Source organism: Pipistrellus kuhlii, unplaced genomic scaffold, assembly GCF_014108245.1.
Source record: "Pipistrellus kuhlii isolate mPipKuh1 unplaced genomic scaffold, mPipKuh1.p scaffold_m20_p_1, whole genome shotgun sequence".
NCBI lineage: Eukaryota > Metazoa > Chordata > Mammalia > Chiroptera > Vespertilionidae > Pipistrellus > Pipistrellus kuhlii.
In genome coordinates this window covers 149,858,885-149,878,098 of record NW_023425404.1, presented here as the reverse complement: position 1 = coordinate 149,878,098, position 19,214 = coordinate 149,858,885, and the positions used below count along the sequence as shown (strand labels likewise).

The 19,214-nt window shown below is 45.6% G+C and overlaps 1 protein-coding gene across 1 annotated transcript in view; it reads right to left on the bottom strand.

Annotated features, from left to right (window-relative positions):
* Window positions 1-19,214, bottom strand: part of SCD5 (stearoyl-CoA desaturase 5) — a 128,021-nt gene that overhangs the window by 49,513 nt on the left and 59,294 nt on the right. The window contains exon 2 of the mRNA XM_036412381.2: window positions 8,373-8,503. Within this exon, the coding sequence (XP_036268274.1) occupies window positions 8,373-8,503 (131 nt within the window). The remainder of the gene's footprint in view (window positions 1-8,372; window positions 8,504-19,214) is intronic.

The following is a 19,214-nucleotide window of genomic DNA, read 5'->3' as shown; positions in this document are numbered from 1 at the left end:
ATAAGCTATTCACTATTTACAAAAGGGAAAATAGTCATCTTACATTGAGAAACCGGGTAGACATCACTTTAAACAAGTGATCCAAGTTCATACCGCCAAAAATATGACAAAGTGATGTCATGGCCTCTTGTTTGTTTCTCAGGACACATGATCATTGAGGTAACAGTTCTGCCCAAACTGCACAATCTGTGTAGTTATGAGGAAATGTGAGCAAATCAAAAAAATGAGGAGCATTCTAAATACAAAATAACTGGTCTTTACATTATAAAAATATAACGTCATAAAGTCAAAGAAAGATTAGTAAAAGGTTGGATGAGGGATGATTAAGGAAATGGAGAAACCATGAATGACACCCAGATTTCTGGTGGGGAAAGGAAGAAGAGAAGTAGTGTCGGGGGACAGGGGAGAGTCACAACTTTGGCTTCGGGCACACTGATTTTGAAATGTGTGAGGGACATGTAGTGAGAGCAGTGCAGGTACCTGGATGTGCCACACCGCACCCCATCAGTCCCCTCCTTCTGTCAGACCATTTCACTCTGGCGCAGGGATTATTCCTCTCTACCCACCTGTGTTCAAGTGTTCCCCTTACCTTCTCCTTTCTTCCTTGTCTATGCAAATAAATTCTTTCCACCTTTCAAGAGCTAAAAACTCTTCCTGTAGGCTTTATCCTAATGTCCATGTACATATCTCTGCAGCACAAGAGCCGGTATGAAAGTTTTGAGCAATTTAACTTCACACTCTTATGAAGGTCCCTCCTTATAATGCCCAGTTCTATCAGATTGTAATGGCTCCTCGTGACTACAGCCATTTTTAAAAAAAATAAATTTTTATTGATTTCAGAGAGAGAGGGAGAGGGAGAGAGAGATGAAAACATCAATGATGAGAGAGAATCATCAATCAGCTGCCTCCCACACGCCCCCTCCTGGGGACCAAGCCCCAAACCCAGGCATGTGCCCCTATTGGAATCAAACAGTGGCCTTTTGGCTCATAGGTCGACACCCAACCACTGAGCCATGCCAGCCAGGCACTAGGGTCATTTCTTATCCATCGTTTATATTCCTCACAAGTGGCTTATGCACCTTTACATTCAAAGAGAACGAACCAGCAGACAAACACAAAAGCTATAGTAGAGTCAAATAGGGGGCGAAAATAATCAGGTGTGTCTGTCTTTTTAAAACGTTTTTAAAAGCAAGGGTAGAAAATTCCTCCTTTTTTTGACAGTTTTGCAAAATTTACCTTTAATGAAAATGGGTGTATTCAATGATTCCTATAGCTCTTGAATCTTTAGAGCTTAATAAAGGCATGCCAAATAGCATTCCTGAAACATTCCTGTGACAAGACCTCTGGTTGGTGCTACAAGGAACCAGACAGGACGATGGAAAAGCCTGAACTCTGATAAACAAGGACCAGAGAGGAAAAGCAGCTCAATAGCTAATGAAGGGAGAGAGGTACTAAGGAGGCTCCAATGTATCTGCTAAATCTAATAGTTTTATGAAGCATCTTCATTAACGACTGGGAACAGGGCATACACATTTTGTTAATATTGTTGACTGGCACCAAATTAATAGGTACTACAGACATCTTTGAGAACAGAGAAATAACACAGAGGTTAGAAATATTAGTAGAAATTATCACAATGAGGTTTGATTTAGGAAAAATACAAAAAATGGCAACTGGGAGAGAAATCATCCAGAATGCCAAGTAACCAGTGGGCTGGAAAAGCTAGAAAGCAGCAACATAAGAGCGTGTGGCAGGAGAGCAATGGAAGAGAATCAGCAGTGACAACTGCCCTCTCAGCCCAAATGGCTGGTGGCAGGTACAGGGAGAGAGAGCCGGACAGGGAATTGTATTGCAACCCAGGCTCCTTCAGCACAGTAAACGTTTATGGAGACAATGTGAGAAAACAAACAAAACAAGCACAGGCACTTGGGCCTTAGGTGCTTCAGGTGTTAGAAAAGAGATGAGACTTGACAGCTAAGGTCCCCCAGCTCCAGCCTCCAGTGGTTCTAGAAAAGAAAGCGATGAGCAGGGGAGAGGCAGGGTTAAAGAGGTGTCCCGCCTGAGCGCTTAGTTCGAAAGATCTTCTTTATGAAGCTTTTACCTTGAAAATGTGTTTCAGAATAGCTTTCAGATCAACAGGACTGCATGTGGAATTCATCTTAAACAAGTGTACCTTTCTTTCAATATAGATGTAGAGTCGGATCAACATATCAAATCTTGTAGCTATTTGTTTACAAAAATACTCTCTAGCCCTGGCCGATTCCCAGTCAGGCACGTACCCAGGTTTTTGGGTTTGATCCCTGGGCAGGACATATGCATCTCTCTCTCTCTCTCTCTCTCTCTCTCTCTCTGACACACACACCTTCCTCTCTCTCTTTCTCTCTGACACACACACCTCCCACCTCCCAACTCCACCTTGTCATCTGTCAGAGTCTCCGCCAATACTGGAGCTACAAAGAAGCGTGTGTACAACAACAATGCTTTACTGACTCCACAAATCACCATCACCATGAGCACAGGAGTTGCTCAGTTACAGCCAAGCGATTTGTTTTCCACGTGACTTCCAAATGTGCCAGGAGGCAAAAAGTTGTGGGAGGAGACACTGAGGCAGGCATGCCGGCGACCTTCCAGAACCACTGGGAAGGCTTCTCGGGGCCTCGGGGTCAGGACCACTTCTGCTGCTGCCTGTTTACACGGGAGGAGGAACCGACAACATGCACCCAGCCTGAGAAGAGGAAGGTAGGGCTGTTTCTGACCAGGAAAGGCTGTGCATCCGAAGCTTGGGCTTGTGGTTAGGAAAGGCCGCACATTGCTGACATGTACACATAAGGAACTGTTTGACATAGAAATTGGGTCTCAAAAGAACTTTTGGCCCAGAAAGAAACTCACTATAGACTGATTCATTTGCCTCTCAGCATAACCATTATTGCTTGTCTCATTTTCGGTACTTATAAGTGTATTTCTAATATCACACGAGCTCACTCATCTAGGGGAAATGCACAACATAGACTGATGAACAAGAACAGCACTGATCAGACTAGTCGGACCTCAGAGGGAAGGTAGGGGAGGGTGGGGATATAAGGGAGAGATCAACCAAAGGACTTGTGTGCATGCATATGAGCCTAACCAGTGGTCACGGACAACGGGGAGGTGAGGGCATGCATGGGGAGGGGTTTGGGATGGAAATGGGGGATGAGGACAAATATGTGATACCTTAGTCAAAAAAGTAATTTTTTTTTTTTAAATGCTGAAACCGGATATCTGCAGGGAGCGTTAGAACCTGCACAGAGAGCCACATAAGGCTCAGGATTCTCAAGCCGGCAGCAGTGTCCTATTCAGTGTTTTGTTCTCTGAATCAATGGCTCCCACTGCTGCAAACACTGGCCATCCTCCAGAGCCTCGCCTTGTGGCCAAGTTTCCCTCCTCGATGTGCACACCCCCAGAGACCCAGGATGGGGGCCGGTCTATGGTCCTGATCTGGCACAGAAGTCTGTGGGCTGTCGTGACCGTGGTCTGAGTCCTCATTGTGTCATTGAGATGCCTTAGGCTGTGTCACACCCCTAAGATCTTGCAGTGCTTCTCCGTGGCTTTTAGAGCAATACCCAAACTCCTCGCTATGCCCAACAGAGCCCTGCACTGGGGTGGCCCCTCCCAACTCTCTGACTCTTCTAAGACATCTCCTGCCCTCACGTGAACCAGCCATGCTGGCCATGCTCCTCTTCAATGGACGCACCATGCTTGTTCCCACTTTGCTCTGGCTCCTCCTTCTGTCTGGAATGCTCTCCCCATACCCGGTCTCTCCCTCAGGTCTCAGCTCTCATGTCACCTCCTCTGCGAGGTCTTCTAGGACCATCCTCTCTAAAGAAGCTGCCTCCCTGTCACTCTTGGTCACACTGCCATCCTGAAATTCTTCCTATTCTTCTGCTTACTTATTTGCTCTCTCTCCCACTGTAAGATTCACGTTCTGAGGACAGGCACCTCATCCGTCTTGTTCTCCACTGCAGGGAACAATGCTTAGCCCAGGTGTATCTGTAAAATGAAGGGATACAGGTACCCCTGGGCCCTGGGAGAGGCCCTAGAGCAGCAGTGAGATGTGACCTCTGGAGTCAAGCCTTCTGCACTTGAACTTCTGTCATCAAATCTGTACGTCCTTGGTCAAGTCGCATGGCCTCTTTCTTTCTCCATTTATCTCCTCTCAAATGAGGACAATAACAGCATCTACTTTGTAGGGGTATTGTCAGATGGCTAATGTACTTAATGAAATGTTGGCAAGTGGTTAGCACTCAAAATGTGCTGTTTCTGTTGTTCTATAACTGCCCAAGTTCATGGCCCAGGACCATGTGATTGTGTTGGCATATTCACAAATCACACTGTAATGTCCACTTTCCGGTCTGACGTGCAGAGAGCAGAAGTAGTCATTCCCATCCTTGCAACAAGAAAAAATAAAAAAGCCAAACAAACTTGAAATCAACAATTCTTCTTAGATCCTTCAGAGAACTGAGATCACAGATAAACTGCTGGCCCCAAAACTAGAGAGACAAACAGGCAGCTACAGGGAATCAGAGGGCCAGGAGCAAATGCCAGACCGGGTAGGAATACTTTAAAGTGTAATGAATGAATTACTGGAGGCTTATTGTGGACAAGCTTGATAATTTAAAACTCCTAGAGGGCTCAATCCTAAGGGGCTCCACATGTTCATGAATTTTACCTCCAGGGGCCCTACCAGGTTCTCACCATGAATAGCTGGAAAAATTCCCTTGCTCTTCTAGCAGGAAAAGGAGAAGAGTAACCGCTTTGAAATGTCAGCTCTGCACAGAGCTCTCTGTTTTCCTTATTGAGGTCTGTTCTCAGGAGAAACTGTTTTACCAGAGCCCAATCAGCTGGGTTTTACCAAAGCCTGGCTGGCCTGTGGGGAGGGAAATACTAAACTCCACGACTCACCACCATGACTGAAACCCAAACACAGGGCTACAGAAGGCTTACCCTTACCTCCATGTCAACGGGGCTGCTGTATGATAACAGGGTTTCAAATGAAAGAACGGAAGGTCTTGATCTCTATTTAAGAAAAAGGCTCTAGGAAAACCCAAAGACAACAGTAGAAAGACATCTTTTCAGACTAAAAGTACCTCCACCTTTCTCACTAGAGCCCTCTGCCCAATACATACATTCTGTACGAAAGAAAGAGAGGAGGGAATTTCAAACGTCTAAGTCCCAAATTTAAGAAGATTGTTTCTGACGATCAAGATCTTGTGTGTAGCATCTAGAAAGAGCCCTGCTGATCCTCAGAGATGGCCGTGGCATTTGTCCATTCTGGCCAACGGCACGACCATTTTGATGGAAGAAAGCAGAAGAGGGCCCTTGAAACTACCTTCAAAAATCCAGGGGGACATCGAAGGGAAACTAAATCAATGACTCTGCACTAAGTCAGGGCTATAGGTCAATACCCTAGACCAGCGGTTGGCAAACCACGGCTCGCAAGCCACATGCGGCTCTTTGGCCCCTTGAGTGTGGCTCTGCGTTAGAACCACTTCTTCAAAATAGACTCACCCAGGCCGAAAGCCGACTTCTGCGCCTGGGCCACGAAGTTTCAATTGCACTGTACATACATGCCCTCACGTGGTATTTTCTGGAAAAGCCACACTCAAGGGGCCAAAGAGCCGCATGTGGCTCGCGAGGAGTGGTTTGCCGACCACGGGCCTGGACTAGCAGATCATGACACATTTTTTTACTTTCCCAGGTGGTTCTGTTCCTATGGTTAAGTGGTCTGGATCGACTGTATTCTTTTCCTCTGATACAGTTATGCATTGTATGGGAGCTGGCCCTTTGCTGATCTTATAAACACCTCTCACTTAGGTCTAAGTGACATTGTTATAAAACCCCAGACCTGAGGAGCACTGACATTTCCTCTGGGAAACTATGGAAATGCTAATATCCCGCTAGATAGAAGGCTTCATGGAGGCAAGGACTGTGTGTTTGCTAATCATTGAGCTCACTGAGGCTTAGCTCGGTGCCTGCCACATAGCAGGGGCTCAATAAATATTTGTCAAATGAAAAAAAAAAATCCACCACAAATGTAGGCATGTAGGCATAGTTCCAATTTGATGATTTCTAAAAATATTTTTTTAAAAACTATTAATTCATTTAATAATCATTGAGTGTTTTCCATTTGATAGGCACTAAAATACAGAAATGAATGAGATGGTGTGCCATTCTAATGAAGAAGAGGGGAAAGGATATTCTGCGAGTGCTGCTATAATGTGGGCACTTTTTGTTCATTATTTCATCATCCCAACAACTCTGTGAGGTGGGTATTTTTACCCTGAAGAGCATATTTCCAAGTGTCAGGCATTTAAAGAAACAGAGACCTGTACAAAGGCCCACAGGTAGCAAATGGCAGAGCCAAGAATTTATTCCAGGACCTGGGCTTACAATGAACTTTCTCCCCAAAGTGGATTTAAAATCACCGTGTGCTGTTCCATTATGGGATGTTTTACTAAGGAAACTTGGGTTCTAAAAAACTGAGTTATAAACAAATAGTTTCCATGAGAAAGAGGTTTAAGCTCTCAACTTCAAGTTATTTATGTTGGGAAACAATTTCAATAATAGAGGTGCTTTATAACTATATGAGTGTGTAATTGGAGGCTAAAAATAATAAACTGCTAAACCAAAACAAATGAAAATTACTGAGCTAAGTCCTCAGTAGCATCTAAGACCTGAGTCAATGAGTTTCCAAATTATTATGATTATAATTCACTGTTATGATAAAAAACAAACAAACAAACAAAAAAACAGCACCAGCCTGAACTAAGACGGTTGAAGTCAAAATAAAGTGCAGCGCAGTCCACCATGCCAGAGGTGAACAAAACACAAAACAAAGGAGCTGCCGACCACTCCTCTGTGCCCAACAGCTGCTACCCTAGAACCGTGGTTCTAATTCCCGACTGTGCTTGAATTATAACCAGGAGGCATTCAGAATTCGAACTGTGCTCCCTAAGCCATCTATTGTGTTAGATCCTATTTGCGTTATGAATGCTCCAACTGTGGGAGGGAAGCCTGAATAGAGATTCAAATCCTTAGACACAAGAGCAACACAGAGAAATGCTGTCTTAAAGGGATGGGAGGCACATCACAGAGATGGCCATGCGACTTCCATGTCTGAAGTCACAGAGAGGTTTCTGGGTCACTTGCTTCCTTGGATTCCAACGCAGTTTTGGGAATTGCCCTTTCTTCCCAATGGGTGACAATTCAATGGGTCTGGAACCACCTGCACTCATATAGAGTATGGACTTCGAAAACAAGTTGTTTCCGCTCACCCTTCCTGGATCAGATGAGGAATTGGAAAACAGATTTATGATCAATCCAAACTCCCAGCAGCTCAGAAAGGGACCCACCGGTGGGAAACAGCCTAGGACTGGAATAGACCTGAGAATGAGGGCCCAATCCCAGCTCTCTTACATTTTTATAGCTCCTTGAAATTTTCAATGGTTTCATAGCAGCTCTGGGAGTGAAGTCACATTCATGTTTTTACAGATGAAGAAACTGGAGATGAGTAAGTGATACACAACTAGCAACCAGGACACTCAAATCCCGAGTCTTCCGACTCCATATTGAATAGGCATTCCACTACAAACTTAGAGGGTGACCTCGAAAATAGGTTTTGTAGGAGTAATGGCTTTGTATCAGACCCAAATTTGCTTTCTCTAGATGTTCTCTAGATTTTTTAGTCATATAATTTGGCTATGTTCTTTTCGTGTTTGTTTGTTTTTTTAAAATAATTCTTTATTGTTGAAAGTATTACATACTATATAGTATGTCCCCTTTTCCCCCCATTGACCCTCTCCAGCTTGCCCCCCGCCCCCCACCCTACACCCCAGGCCTTCAGCACCCTATAGTCTGTGTCAATGGGTTTTGCATATAGGCATACAAGGTCTTTGGTTGATTACTTCCCACCAACCCTCCCTCCCCCACTTTCCCTCTGACATTCATTCTTTAACTTCATTAAGCCTTAGTTTCCTCCTCTATAAAACAAGAACACACAACATCTAATGCAAGGGGGTCACAGGGAGGATCAAATGCTGTACGTACATAGCATACTCAGCACGGAACTTGGCTCTCATTCGAGCTGGACAAAAACAGAGGGTTTCGGGGCATATGGAGGGCTGGGACTCTGGAGGGAGGCATCTCCTTCCTCCTCTGTGGGTCAGCACAGTTTTGGGAATTGACGTCTTGAGGTCTTGAGCCACGAAGTCCCCAGGTGACATTTTACAGCATGTAAAGCTCCAAGGAGAGAAAACTTGGGAGAGGCAGGGAGGGCTTGGGCCCAGAGCGGTGGGTCTAGAATGTGTGTGGAGGAACATGCACGCCATCCCTACCTGGAAAGCCATGGAGTTGGCGGCAGCCAGGAATATTCTCAGAGGCAGCTTGGCCTTGTAGGACCTGTGGCTCCACAAGCGATGGGCACCAGCGGTCACACCCAGAGCCGTCAGGAGGAAGCAGAAGTAGGCTGCAAGGCACAAGCAGGGAGAATGTCAGCAGATGGCACAGAGCTTTTAAACCTCCCCATGCTTTTTTTCTCCTCAACAGGGACTCGAGTGCAGTGGTATCAGGGGAAGAATCTCCGATGCAAAGAATGAATAACTTGAGGAAACGCAGACATTTTATTGATTTGTAGCTTTCCAGTACCAGACAGAAAGGAAGAGACCTTCCTCAAGAAACTTTGACCTTTGCACATCATTTTTCTATCTCAAACAAATCTTTTTTTAAAAATATATTTTTATTGATTTTTTACAGAGAGGAGGAAGAGAGAGGGATAGAGAGTTAGAAACATCGATCAGCTACCTCTTGCACACCCCCTACTGGGGATGTGCCCGAAACCAAGGTACATGCTCTTGACCTAAATTGAACCAGAAACCTTTCAGTCCGCAGGCCGATGCTCTATCCACTGAGCCAAACCGGTTTCGGTTCAAACAAATCTTTTATTTGCTAATTTCTCTTGCCAGTCTTGATGAAAAATCACAACCATATTGGTGTGCATTTGTGGTTCAGTCTTACACATCCACTCTTTGTGGGGCTGAAATTGCCTCTTCATTGGCAATCATGCCAGGAGGAGTTATCTGAATAGCTATTTCCAAGTGTCAGTGCCCATTATCATGCCTCCAACGACCTTGGCTTGAAGGAAACCATGCAGGCCAGACGAAAAGCAATGAAGTCTGGCTCAGGGCTAGAAGGAAAACCCTGACATCAGGGACAGCTAAGATTTGTCTTCTAGAGATCCTCGCTTAAACCACCACCATGGCCTGGGCTCACAAAGATGGCCAGATAAGAAGTTTTTAAAAAGCCAACCTGTAGTGGAGCTCATTATTATCGCTAACCTTCCCAACCTGTGTTACTCTCACTTTACAGTTGAGGAACTGGATCTCTGAGAGTTTAATCCTGCATGTAACCCCAAGTCACCCTGATTCTAAAGTCTCTGCTGAAGACCTCATGCCTCCCCCACTCACCACCCCCCCCCCCCCCCGCCCCAGCTGGTAGTGGTGGTTTGCTCTGTGTATGGAGATTTGGGAGAGGTTGTAAGTGCACGATGGAAAGAGGACACACAGGGATCAAAAAATCATGATTCCTAAGGTTATTACAATTATCACAGTGATTTTTCAAGCAATGTGCCCATACAATGCTAAATGTCTTCCTTGGATTATCTTATTAAAACATATCAAACAATCCCTTTGGGTTTGTATTATTATCAGTCCCATTTTACAGATGAGAAAACAGAGGCTTAAAGAAGTGAACTCATTTCCCAATGTCACAAATCTAAGGGGTGTCTTTGCTATGAGTCAAACCCAAGTTCTTCTGATCCAAGAATCAAGTTCCCACCCTCTACCTGCCCCTTTGCTTCTGGGAGATATCAAGTAGGTTTTATCTTCACTTCTCTGCACTGTCGTCTTTAATACTGGATCCCAATTCAAATTTAAAAGTGGGCCATTTCCTTACCTGGGCAAAACCCTAAACCAGGCTCTAAGGCGGTAAGATCAGGCGTATTACCCTACACAATTGTTTCTAGCACTTAGCACAGTCAGGGCCCCCCATAAAGAACTGCCAAAGAACAAGTGATTGGCTGTGAGTGCATTCCCAAGCAACTGTGAATGGCCCCAGACCCCCACTGTAGTACTTTCTTCAAATAATTACCAGGGTTACTTCAGTATCCTTATACATATTTAAAGGGAGCACAACATTACTTCTAAAAGTCGAGTCTGACTGATCTTGATCTCAATCCAAGATCAAGATCCAAGATCCCATGGGCCTAAAAACAAGCCTTACCCCTGGCACTAAGATTAATGAGTCCCTGAATACATGTGGGTTTCATAAACGTGTCAAATATTCCTTACTTGAAAAGTTAAAAACAAAAATCAACAATATGCCCATAAGTCATAGAGAGAAGTAGTAAATAAAAAGTTCTGGCCTCTTTTAAAAATATTTATGTTGGGGAAAAAATTTCAATAACAGAGGTGCTTTATAGCTATAAAAGAAGAAGGGGAAAAAGAGAGCGAAACATCAATGATGAGAGAGAATCATTGATCGCTGCCTCCTGCACGCCTCCCACTGGAGATTGAGCCCGCAATCCAGGCATGTGCCAGGAATCGTACCAGGAATCGAACTATGGGCTCCTGGTTCATAAGTCGATGCTCAACGACTGAGCCATGCTGACCAGGCTCTGGCCTCTTTTGTTAATATAGTTTAATCTTGGTCATAAATCCATGAAATGGAGAGCTATTTTCTTTCCTTTATTGTTTAAAGAATTAGAAATAGTAGTACATATGTCTCCTTTTTCCCCCCATAGACCTTCCCCTGCCTGCCCTACCCCCAGGCACATTCCTCCCTGCGGGGGGGGGGGGGGGGGGGGGGGGGTGGTGTCCTCCCCCTTCTCCCCCCCAGCTATTTTCCAGTCCTTCCTGGCCTTCACATCCCCATCAATATTTTTTTTTTCACCGTCAAGTAGTTAGGGAGAAAGTACAATCAATACTGGAAACATTCAGTGTGACTATTTTACCAGTAGATAAGATAGTGGACCTTGGGTGCAATGAAATGAATTCTGAGACTCCGTGAAAACCCAAAACAGAATTCCCCCAAGCCACAGTTCCCAGGCAGGGCCTTACCATAGTCTATGGCACTGTCTTCTCCTTTTGGGGGATTTTGAATATTTCAGGGATCACTTACAAGGTTGGTCTGTCTATGCCTGGGGTAGGGGGCTCTGACAATGGGTTTGAGTCAAGGCCTGAACTGAGCAGTAGTTTTTTTGTGGTCCTTCTGACAACAGGAATACAGCCATGTGGCCCAGGCCTGGCCTACCATATTATCCCATCTTCCTGGCATTGGGACTAAAGACCTAACCCAACCCTTCTTTCTCTTCTGGCTGAAAAACTAAAAGTCACATATGGAGGCAAGATTGCAAAAGTAAAGAATGAGGCCAAAAAAGACAGACACAGAGACGATGAGATGTCAACAAGAGCGTCAGAGAGAGCCTGAATGGAGTCATTGGTTGCAGGCCCTGGGGCTCTATAGTTCTTTTGATCCTGTGAGCCTCCCCAGTAGTTCTCCTCGTTATGTGAACAACAAAGTCCCTTCTCTTACTTAAGCTAGCTGGCACTGGATGTCTGATACTAAAATTCTGCAGGACTCTAAGGAAGAACACATGCAACCTTCTAGTCATAGCCAAAATGAGAATAAACTACAAAAACCCTGGGTTAGATATGAGAATTTATGGGCTGTTCCATTAACAATTTTGATAAGGCTAATTTGAGAAGTTCCTAACCTCTCTTCTATTTCAATATGATCTTTGTGGAGGTTAGCATCTAAACTAGTTTTTGCTAGCTAGCTGGCTCTGAGGTAGTAAAGTATTCAGACACAACTCTGAAAAAAAGAAGGTGTAATTAGCAATGCTACCAGCTCACAGATAAAGGAGCTAGGTCAATAGAAACCAGACTCACAAAGTTGCAGAATAATGGGCAAGTACAGTTGGCCTCTGACTGATGATGGTGAACACTCCCCAGGTAGCCACAGGAAGGGACTGGATGGGGGAGAATAGACTCAACCCCAGTGAAGTCTGGGTGACAGAGGGAAGGTACTTGTCTGTTAGTCACACCTGAGGACAGGTCATTGGCCAGAGTAGGCCAGGCTAGTGCAAGAACGGGAAGATTTGAGATACTCTTCATAGCAATCAGGCGGGTCTAGCAGCCGCCGTGGGCCCATGGCAGGTTGTGTGGGCACCAAAGGACGAAGCTTTAATAGGGCACGGCATCTCCGGACACGGGCCCTGTTTCTGGGTCTGGGTGTGATGAAGGCAAGAAAAGAGTGGACTTTTTCAGGGTCGGATGAAGGAGATGAGACTTTGCAAGCCCAGGGGCACTCCTTTGATTTTGCATCCGGTGCCACCAATAAATCTTACCACGCCTCCATCTCCCATGCGTGGATCTCCCGGAAGGCTTTCCTGTGGCCCCACAAGGACCCCACTTCCACTACCAGCACTAACAAAGCCACCAGGATGCCAATCTGTACAGAGCTCCTGGCACCCGTGGGCTGGGGATCAGAAGATGGGGCTGTCCTTTCCCGTGAAGTCTGGGCCCGTCAGCGCTGCTTTCCCAGCAGCTAGCTCCCTTTGGTGATGCGAGCTCCCGCCAGGCCCTGAGGAGCAGAGCCTTTGATGTCCAGGAGCCCTGCGGGTGTGCAGCGGAGCTCTGGCCGTTAAACCTGCGAGAGGACACGATCAGCACACACAACTGTCTTCCACTGAGGGGAGGGCAGAGGTGGGGTCGCAGGCAGAGGCCGAAGGCTCCTGGGAACAGGGAAGGAAGGGAAGAGGGGGCTGCAATGGCAGAAGACACTTGTTTGGGTACTTGCTTTTGTACCAGCTCAAATGTTTTGAAGTCACAGTTTGGTTCTGGCCCTCTCCAGTCCTTCCCAGATTTGGAAGATAGAAAGGGACAGGCCAACAAACCCATAGGTAGAGATACATCCATCCATATAGGTATGTGACTGGCAATCCTATCTAATAAAAGAGTAATATGCAAATTGACCATCACTCCAACACACAAGATGGCTGCCCCCATGTGGTCAAAGATCTTGCCCCCATGTGAACACAAGATGGCCACCATAAGATGGCCGGCAGGGGATGGCAGTTGGGAGGGACCAGGCCTTCAGGGGAGGGCAGTTAGGGGTGACCAGGCCAGCAGAGGGGGGCAATTAGGGGCAAACAGGCTGGCAGGGGAGCAATTAGGCATCAAGCAGGCTAGCAGGAGAGTGGTTAGGGGGTGATCAGGCTGGCAGGCAGAAGTGGTTAGGGGCAATCAGGAAGGCAGGTAGGCAAGCAATTGGGAGCCAACAATCCTATCAGAATGGGGCCTAAACAGGCAGTTGGACATCCCTCAAGGGGTCCCATATTGGAGAGGGTGCAGGCTTAGGTGAGGGACAACCTCCCCCCCCCCCCCCCCCCGCCCCAAATTTCATGCACCGGGCCTCTAGTATAACATAATAGTAAAAAGGACCTGGGAATGAACCCCTGGCATATTACTTCTCAGCAAGACTTAATTTCTAAACCTTGGTTTCTTCATCCATAAAGTGAGGGAGATGGCACTTGCTTTACAACAGGCATAGATTTGTTGTAAAGATTAAGAGGGGTAGGCAAAACACAGGCCATGCCTGGTGAGCAGTGAGCACTGCCTATTATTATCCCATTACGAATGCCGCCCCGCTGCCTCTGTAAAACATCCCTCCTGGTCACCCCCTCTGAAGACAAAGGCTCTTGCATCACTCTAAGCCCGGGGCTCTCCGAAGCGTGGTGACTTTGCCTCCTTCCCCGTTCCGGGAACATTTAGCCAAGTCTTCAGCAATGTCAATGATCACCAACCAAAACCTGAAGGATGCTGCTAGCATCTGGTGGGCAAAGGCCGGTGATGCCGCTGAGCATCCTACAATGCCCGAGGCCAATTCTACAGCAAAAAATGATCGTGCACAAAACCTCAGCAGTGCCGCAGCAGAGAATCCTGCTCTAAGGTCTCTGGAAAGTTCTTCTTGAGAGCTCCCCTGTTCATTCTCCTGGTGTGACTGCACCAGTGCTCGCTTCTTCAGACCCTTCTGGACTGGGAGGGGCCTAGGAATTCTGATCCTAACAAGTTCACAGGCGGTGCTGCTGCTGCCGGTCCAGGGTCCCAGCGTGCTCAGCTGACCAGCCACCTCCGAGAGAGAAGGCCTTATGGGCCCTGCGTTTCAGCCACTAGCTGTCTTAATTCCATAGTGAAACTGCTCGATGGGGGGGAGGGGGGAAGAGGAGGGGATGATGACATCACCTATAATTACCCAGATATTTCAGATGACGATGCTAGAACTTACTCTTTTTTTCTCCCATTTCCCCCAAATTTTGGGTGCTGTTATAATCGTAACCTACCTTCAGAGGGACCAACATTTTTGATATTATAATTTGCCACTTATGGTCACTAATGAGCACATAGCTATTGCAGTATAAAATATATGTGCACACACATCTTTCTATCTCTCTCTCTCTCTCTCTCTTTCTCTCTCTCTCTCTCTCTCTCACACACACACACACACACACACACACACACACTTGTTGCCCAAGAGAAAAAAATAAAAACTGAATAGATAATGGAAAAGGTAACTTGGCATACCCATAGTTATGCCAAGGCCCAATAAGGGGCTGCCAGTGGCAGGGTAAGACCCTTTATGGCCTCTCATCTCATGAAGCAGTGTTTTAAAGAATTTCAGTTAGACCTTACATCTTCCCTTTAAAGGTCTGGGTGTAACTGGCCGGCGTGGCTCAGTGGTTGAACGTTGACATATGAACAGGAGGTAACAGCTCAATTCCCAGTTAGGGCACATGCCCGCGTTTCAGGCTCCATCCCGAGTGTAGGGCGTGCAGGAGGCAATCGCTCAATGATTCTCTGTCATCATTGATGTTTCTGTCTCTCTCTCTCTTCCTCTCCCTCCCACTCTGAAATCGATTTTTAAAAATATTAAAAAATAAAATAAAGGCTTGGGTATAAAAAGTCTGAGATTCTGAGGCAACTTCCTCCTACTATTTCAACAATTCTCTTGAAAATAGAACATTTTCCCATGATTTCTATTTACTGGTTGCACAGGGCTTCTCTTTACTAATAAAGCCTAAATTCTATTATGCGTCCAACCACCAACAGCCCCGCTGTGCGAGCCCCACCTCCTCCTGCTAAACTGCCTTCCACCGAGCTGCACTCGGGCTGCAGGAAGACATTTTCTCTGCTCCCTCGGCGTGAATCTTTAAGCAGCTGCCCTAATCGTCCAGGAAGATTTGGCGAAAAAGGAACGAGAGAGAGAGAGAAGATACATTTCTTGCATTTCCTCTCTCTGCCTTCAGTTAGGTCCACTTAGCTTGCTCTAAAGTCCTGGGTAAATGCTACTTTTCCTGGTTGGCTTACAGCTTCTATGACAATTAGAATGAAAGTCATAGCAGACCTTTCATTCTAATTGTCATAGAAGCTGTAAGCCAACTAAGAAACACAAAATTATACATAACTTGTTACCTGCTCTGCTATTGCAATGGCCAGTGTGGCTCAGTTGGCTGAGCGTTGTCCCTGCATGGAAAAGTCGCCGGTTCGATTCTTGGTCAGGGCACATGCCCAGGTTGTGGGCTCCATCCCCAGTCGGGGTACTTGGCGGGAGGCAGCTGAATGATGTTTCTCTCTCATACCCATGTTTCTCTCTCCCTCTCTTTTCCTCTCTCTCTAAAATCAATAAAAAGCTTTTTAAAAAATAAAATGCTGTAGACTAATGTTGTTCTGTCATCTACTCAGAGTGGCCACACATGTAACAAGAGCCATATATCTGGAGCTGCCAATCATTTAACATTTTATTTACTAAAAATGAAAAAAAAAAAAAACAATAAAAAAAATCAGAATGCAGGCTCCTTGTACAGACAAGTGGGGGGCGCACAAGGCACCTGCCATTGCCTAGCTGGTGGGGGGGGAGGGGGTATTTTACTCTTTCTTAGTCTCATTTATCTGTGAAACAAGTAAACCTCAAACAGTTGTTGTGAGACAATTAAAAGGTACATAAGATATTTAGCAAATACTAAACATTTCTGAAAACTTCATAATTCTGATCACTAGGCAACTTCTGCCAGGCTGAGGCGGGATGGCCAGGGAGCAGGGCCTTCAGGGCAAAGGATGCCCCAGGTGTAAACAATGACTCCTTTCCTTACGCTGAACCCTCGCCCTCCCAGGTTCTCTGAGGTGAATTTGGGAAGAGCAAACATTCTCTGAGTCTATGGTTCAGGATAACCTCCATCATCCATCTCTTTTCGCTCAAACAATCAAAATCAAAACACAACAGTCAAAATTAGATTTAGGCATAACTGAGAACAAAGATAATAATTTACTGCACTATGGGTATGCCAAGTTGCTTTTCCATTAACTGTTCAGTTTTGATTTTTTTTCTCTTGGGCAACAAGTGTGTGTGTGTGTAAGAGAAAGAGTGTGCACATATGAGTGTGTGTGTGTAAGAGAAAGAGTGTGCACATGAGCAAATGAATATGACAATAAACATAAGAGTGTGCACATATATTTTATACTGCAACCACTATGTGCTCATTAGTGACCATAAGTGGTAAATTATAATATCAACAATGTTGGTCCCTCTGAAGGTAGGTTACGATTATAACAGCACCCAAACTGGTCAGTCTGGGGAAAATGGGAGAAAAAAAGAGTAAGTTCTAGCATCATCATCTGAAATATCTGGGTAATTATGGGTGATGTCATTATCCCCCCCACCCCGTAAGGAGCAATTTCTCTATGGAATTAAGACAGCTAGTGGCTGAAGCGCAGGGCCCAGAGGTTACGCGGAGTCAGCAGGCCCCCAGCAGCAGGGAAGCATGAAGACTGGGTGGAGATACCCAGATCCTCAGAGGGCTAAGCGCTGAGCCCTGAAGGCTCATTTTAAGGAAAAGTCTGAGGCACCGCTGTTGCTTTTATGTCTGAGACAAAAGAGCTGGGGATTATAGTGAAAATTTGAGAGAAAGCCTCTAGGAGGCCCTGTTCTCTCTCCGTTTCTCTTCAAGACTCTTACCCTCCTCCCCGTCTCACCTGCCCTGACAGGGTCCTCCCCGGGCCTCAACATGGACTCAGTGGATTCTGACCAAACTTCTGCCATCTAGCAACCAGTACAAGGCAGAGATGAAAAATGTTCCCCAGTGGGGAATATTTGGGTCCCCCAAAGGGAAAAATGACAAATCGCAGTCTCTGTAAGATTGTGTGGTTGTTGTTTTTTCCCCACAACAATACTGCACTCCATCGTGAACTCCCTGTGAGTCTCTGATTAATGAAAGCCTCCTGAGGCGGCCTGACCTAGTTCACAAAGGGGCTTCCAGGGTTCTCATCACACATCTCTATTCCTGCCACGTCTCTAAGCTGCTGTGAGAAGCCCAGGGCAGTTTTGTTTTCTTTGCAGCACACTCTGGAGCCTAAGCTTTCTGGTCTTCACTGGTTTTGATGCATAAAATCCAACCTGCTTTTAGTGAGTTGCCTTAGTGAAATGTCATTATTCCTTCATTGGTTTCTCTGTAAGTATGTCCGAGCACATTCCACATGCCAGGCTTTCTGCAAGGTACTGAGTATGAACGGTCCTCCCCGAGGACCCTCACAGCCTCCAGCTCCTCAGACTGGCAGCCTTTAGGCTGTAATCAGCTCACAGGTGTTTTTTTAAAAAAACAAACAAAACTGAGCCAACAATTAAAAATAGATGATTTCAAATTTTAAAGTCTCTATTTCTGGTTTCTCGTGAAAATATCTGGCAACACCCAGCCACCTCCCTTTCCTGCAGGGAAATGTTCTACTGGACCTAAATGTCCCTTCCCGTTAGATGGTCAACACATTCAACCCCTGTACACACACACACACACACACACACTCACACTCACACACACACACACACACTCACACTCTCTCTCACACAAACACACACACACTCTCTCTTTCTCTCTCTCTCTCACACACACACACACACACACACACACACTCACACACTCCCTCTCTCACACACACACACACACTCTCTCACACTCACACACACTCACACACACACTCTCTCTCTCTCACACACACACACACACTCTCTCACACTCACACACACTCTCTCTCTCTCTCTCTCTCTCACACACACACACACACACACACACACTCACACACACTCACACACTTGGAATCAATCCTGTTCATTTGCTACCTGGTGGGCTCCTGATCTGGAGCTAGTGGCACAGGTACAGCAGACACAGCACTGAGAGCCCCCAGTATGCTATCTTCAGACGAAAAGCAAATGAATATGATAATAAACAGATAATAATACATCCAGCCCAGGTTACATTTATACCAACACAGCTGTAAAATATGATTTCTAATGTTTTTTATGGTGCAAAAGGCCCTCAATAGCAAAAGTATATGTGACCTTGAGAAATTGGTCGAGGAAAAAAATTTAAGCATTCACCCTGTCTTTTTTATAAATTAAATTTATTTGGGGTGACATTGGTTTAAAAAATTATATAGGTTTCAGGTGTATGATTCTATAATGCATCACCTGCATAGTGCAGTGATTTTCAACTGGTGGGCTGCAAGAAATTTTAAAGCATGCGGTGCCTGACTATTTAGTTAGGTGCACTGACCTCTTTTCCCTTAGATTGTCAAATAAAAAAAAGACAACAGCCAAACACAATGATAGCCTTCTGGTGTGAATGAATCAAAAACATGCTCCCCTCCCTCTTTTTTTTTGTCAGATCAGCAAAAACAAATGTATTTTTCGTGTACCACAGAATTTTAGTAGTATATGTGTGCCATAAGATGAGAAAGGTTGAAAATCACTGGGATATTGTATTGTGTGTTCACCACCCCAAGTCAAGCCTCCCTCCATCACTATTTATCCCCTTTTCCCTCCAAAGCCACCCCCTCCTCCCCTCCCTGCTTTCCCTCTGGGAATCAATCGCCATCGCCATACTATTGTCTGTGCCTATGAGTTTGATTTGTTGTTTTTTCCTGCTTAATCCTTTCACCTTTTTCACCCATTCCCCAGACCCTCCTCCCCTCTGGAAGCTGACGGTCTGTTCTCTGTATCTATGAGTCTGTTTCTAGTTTGTTCATTAGAGGTTTTTTGTTCATCAGATTCCACATGTCAGTGATCATATGGTAACT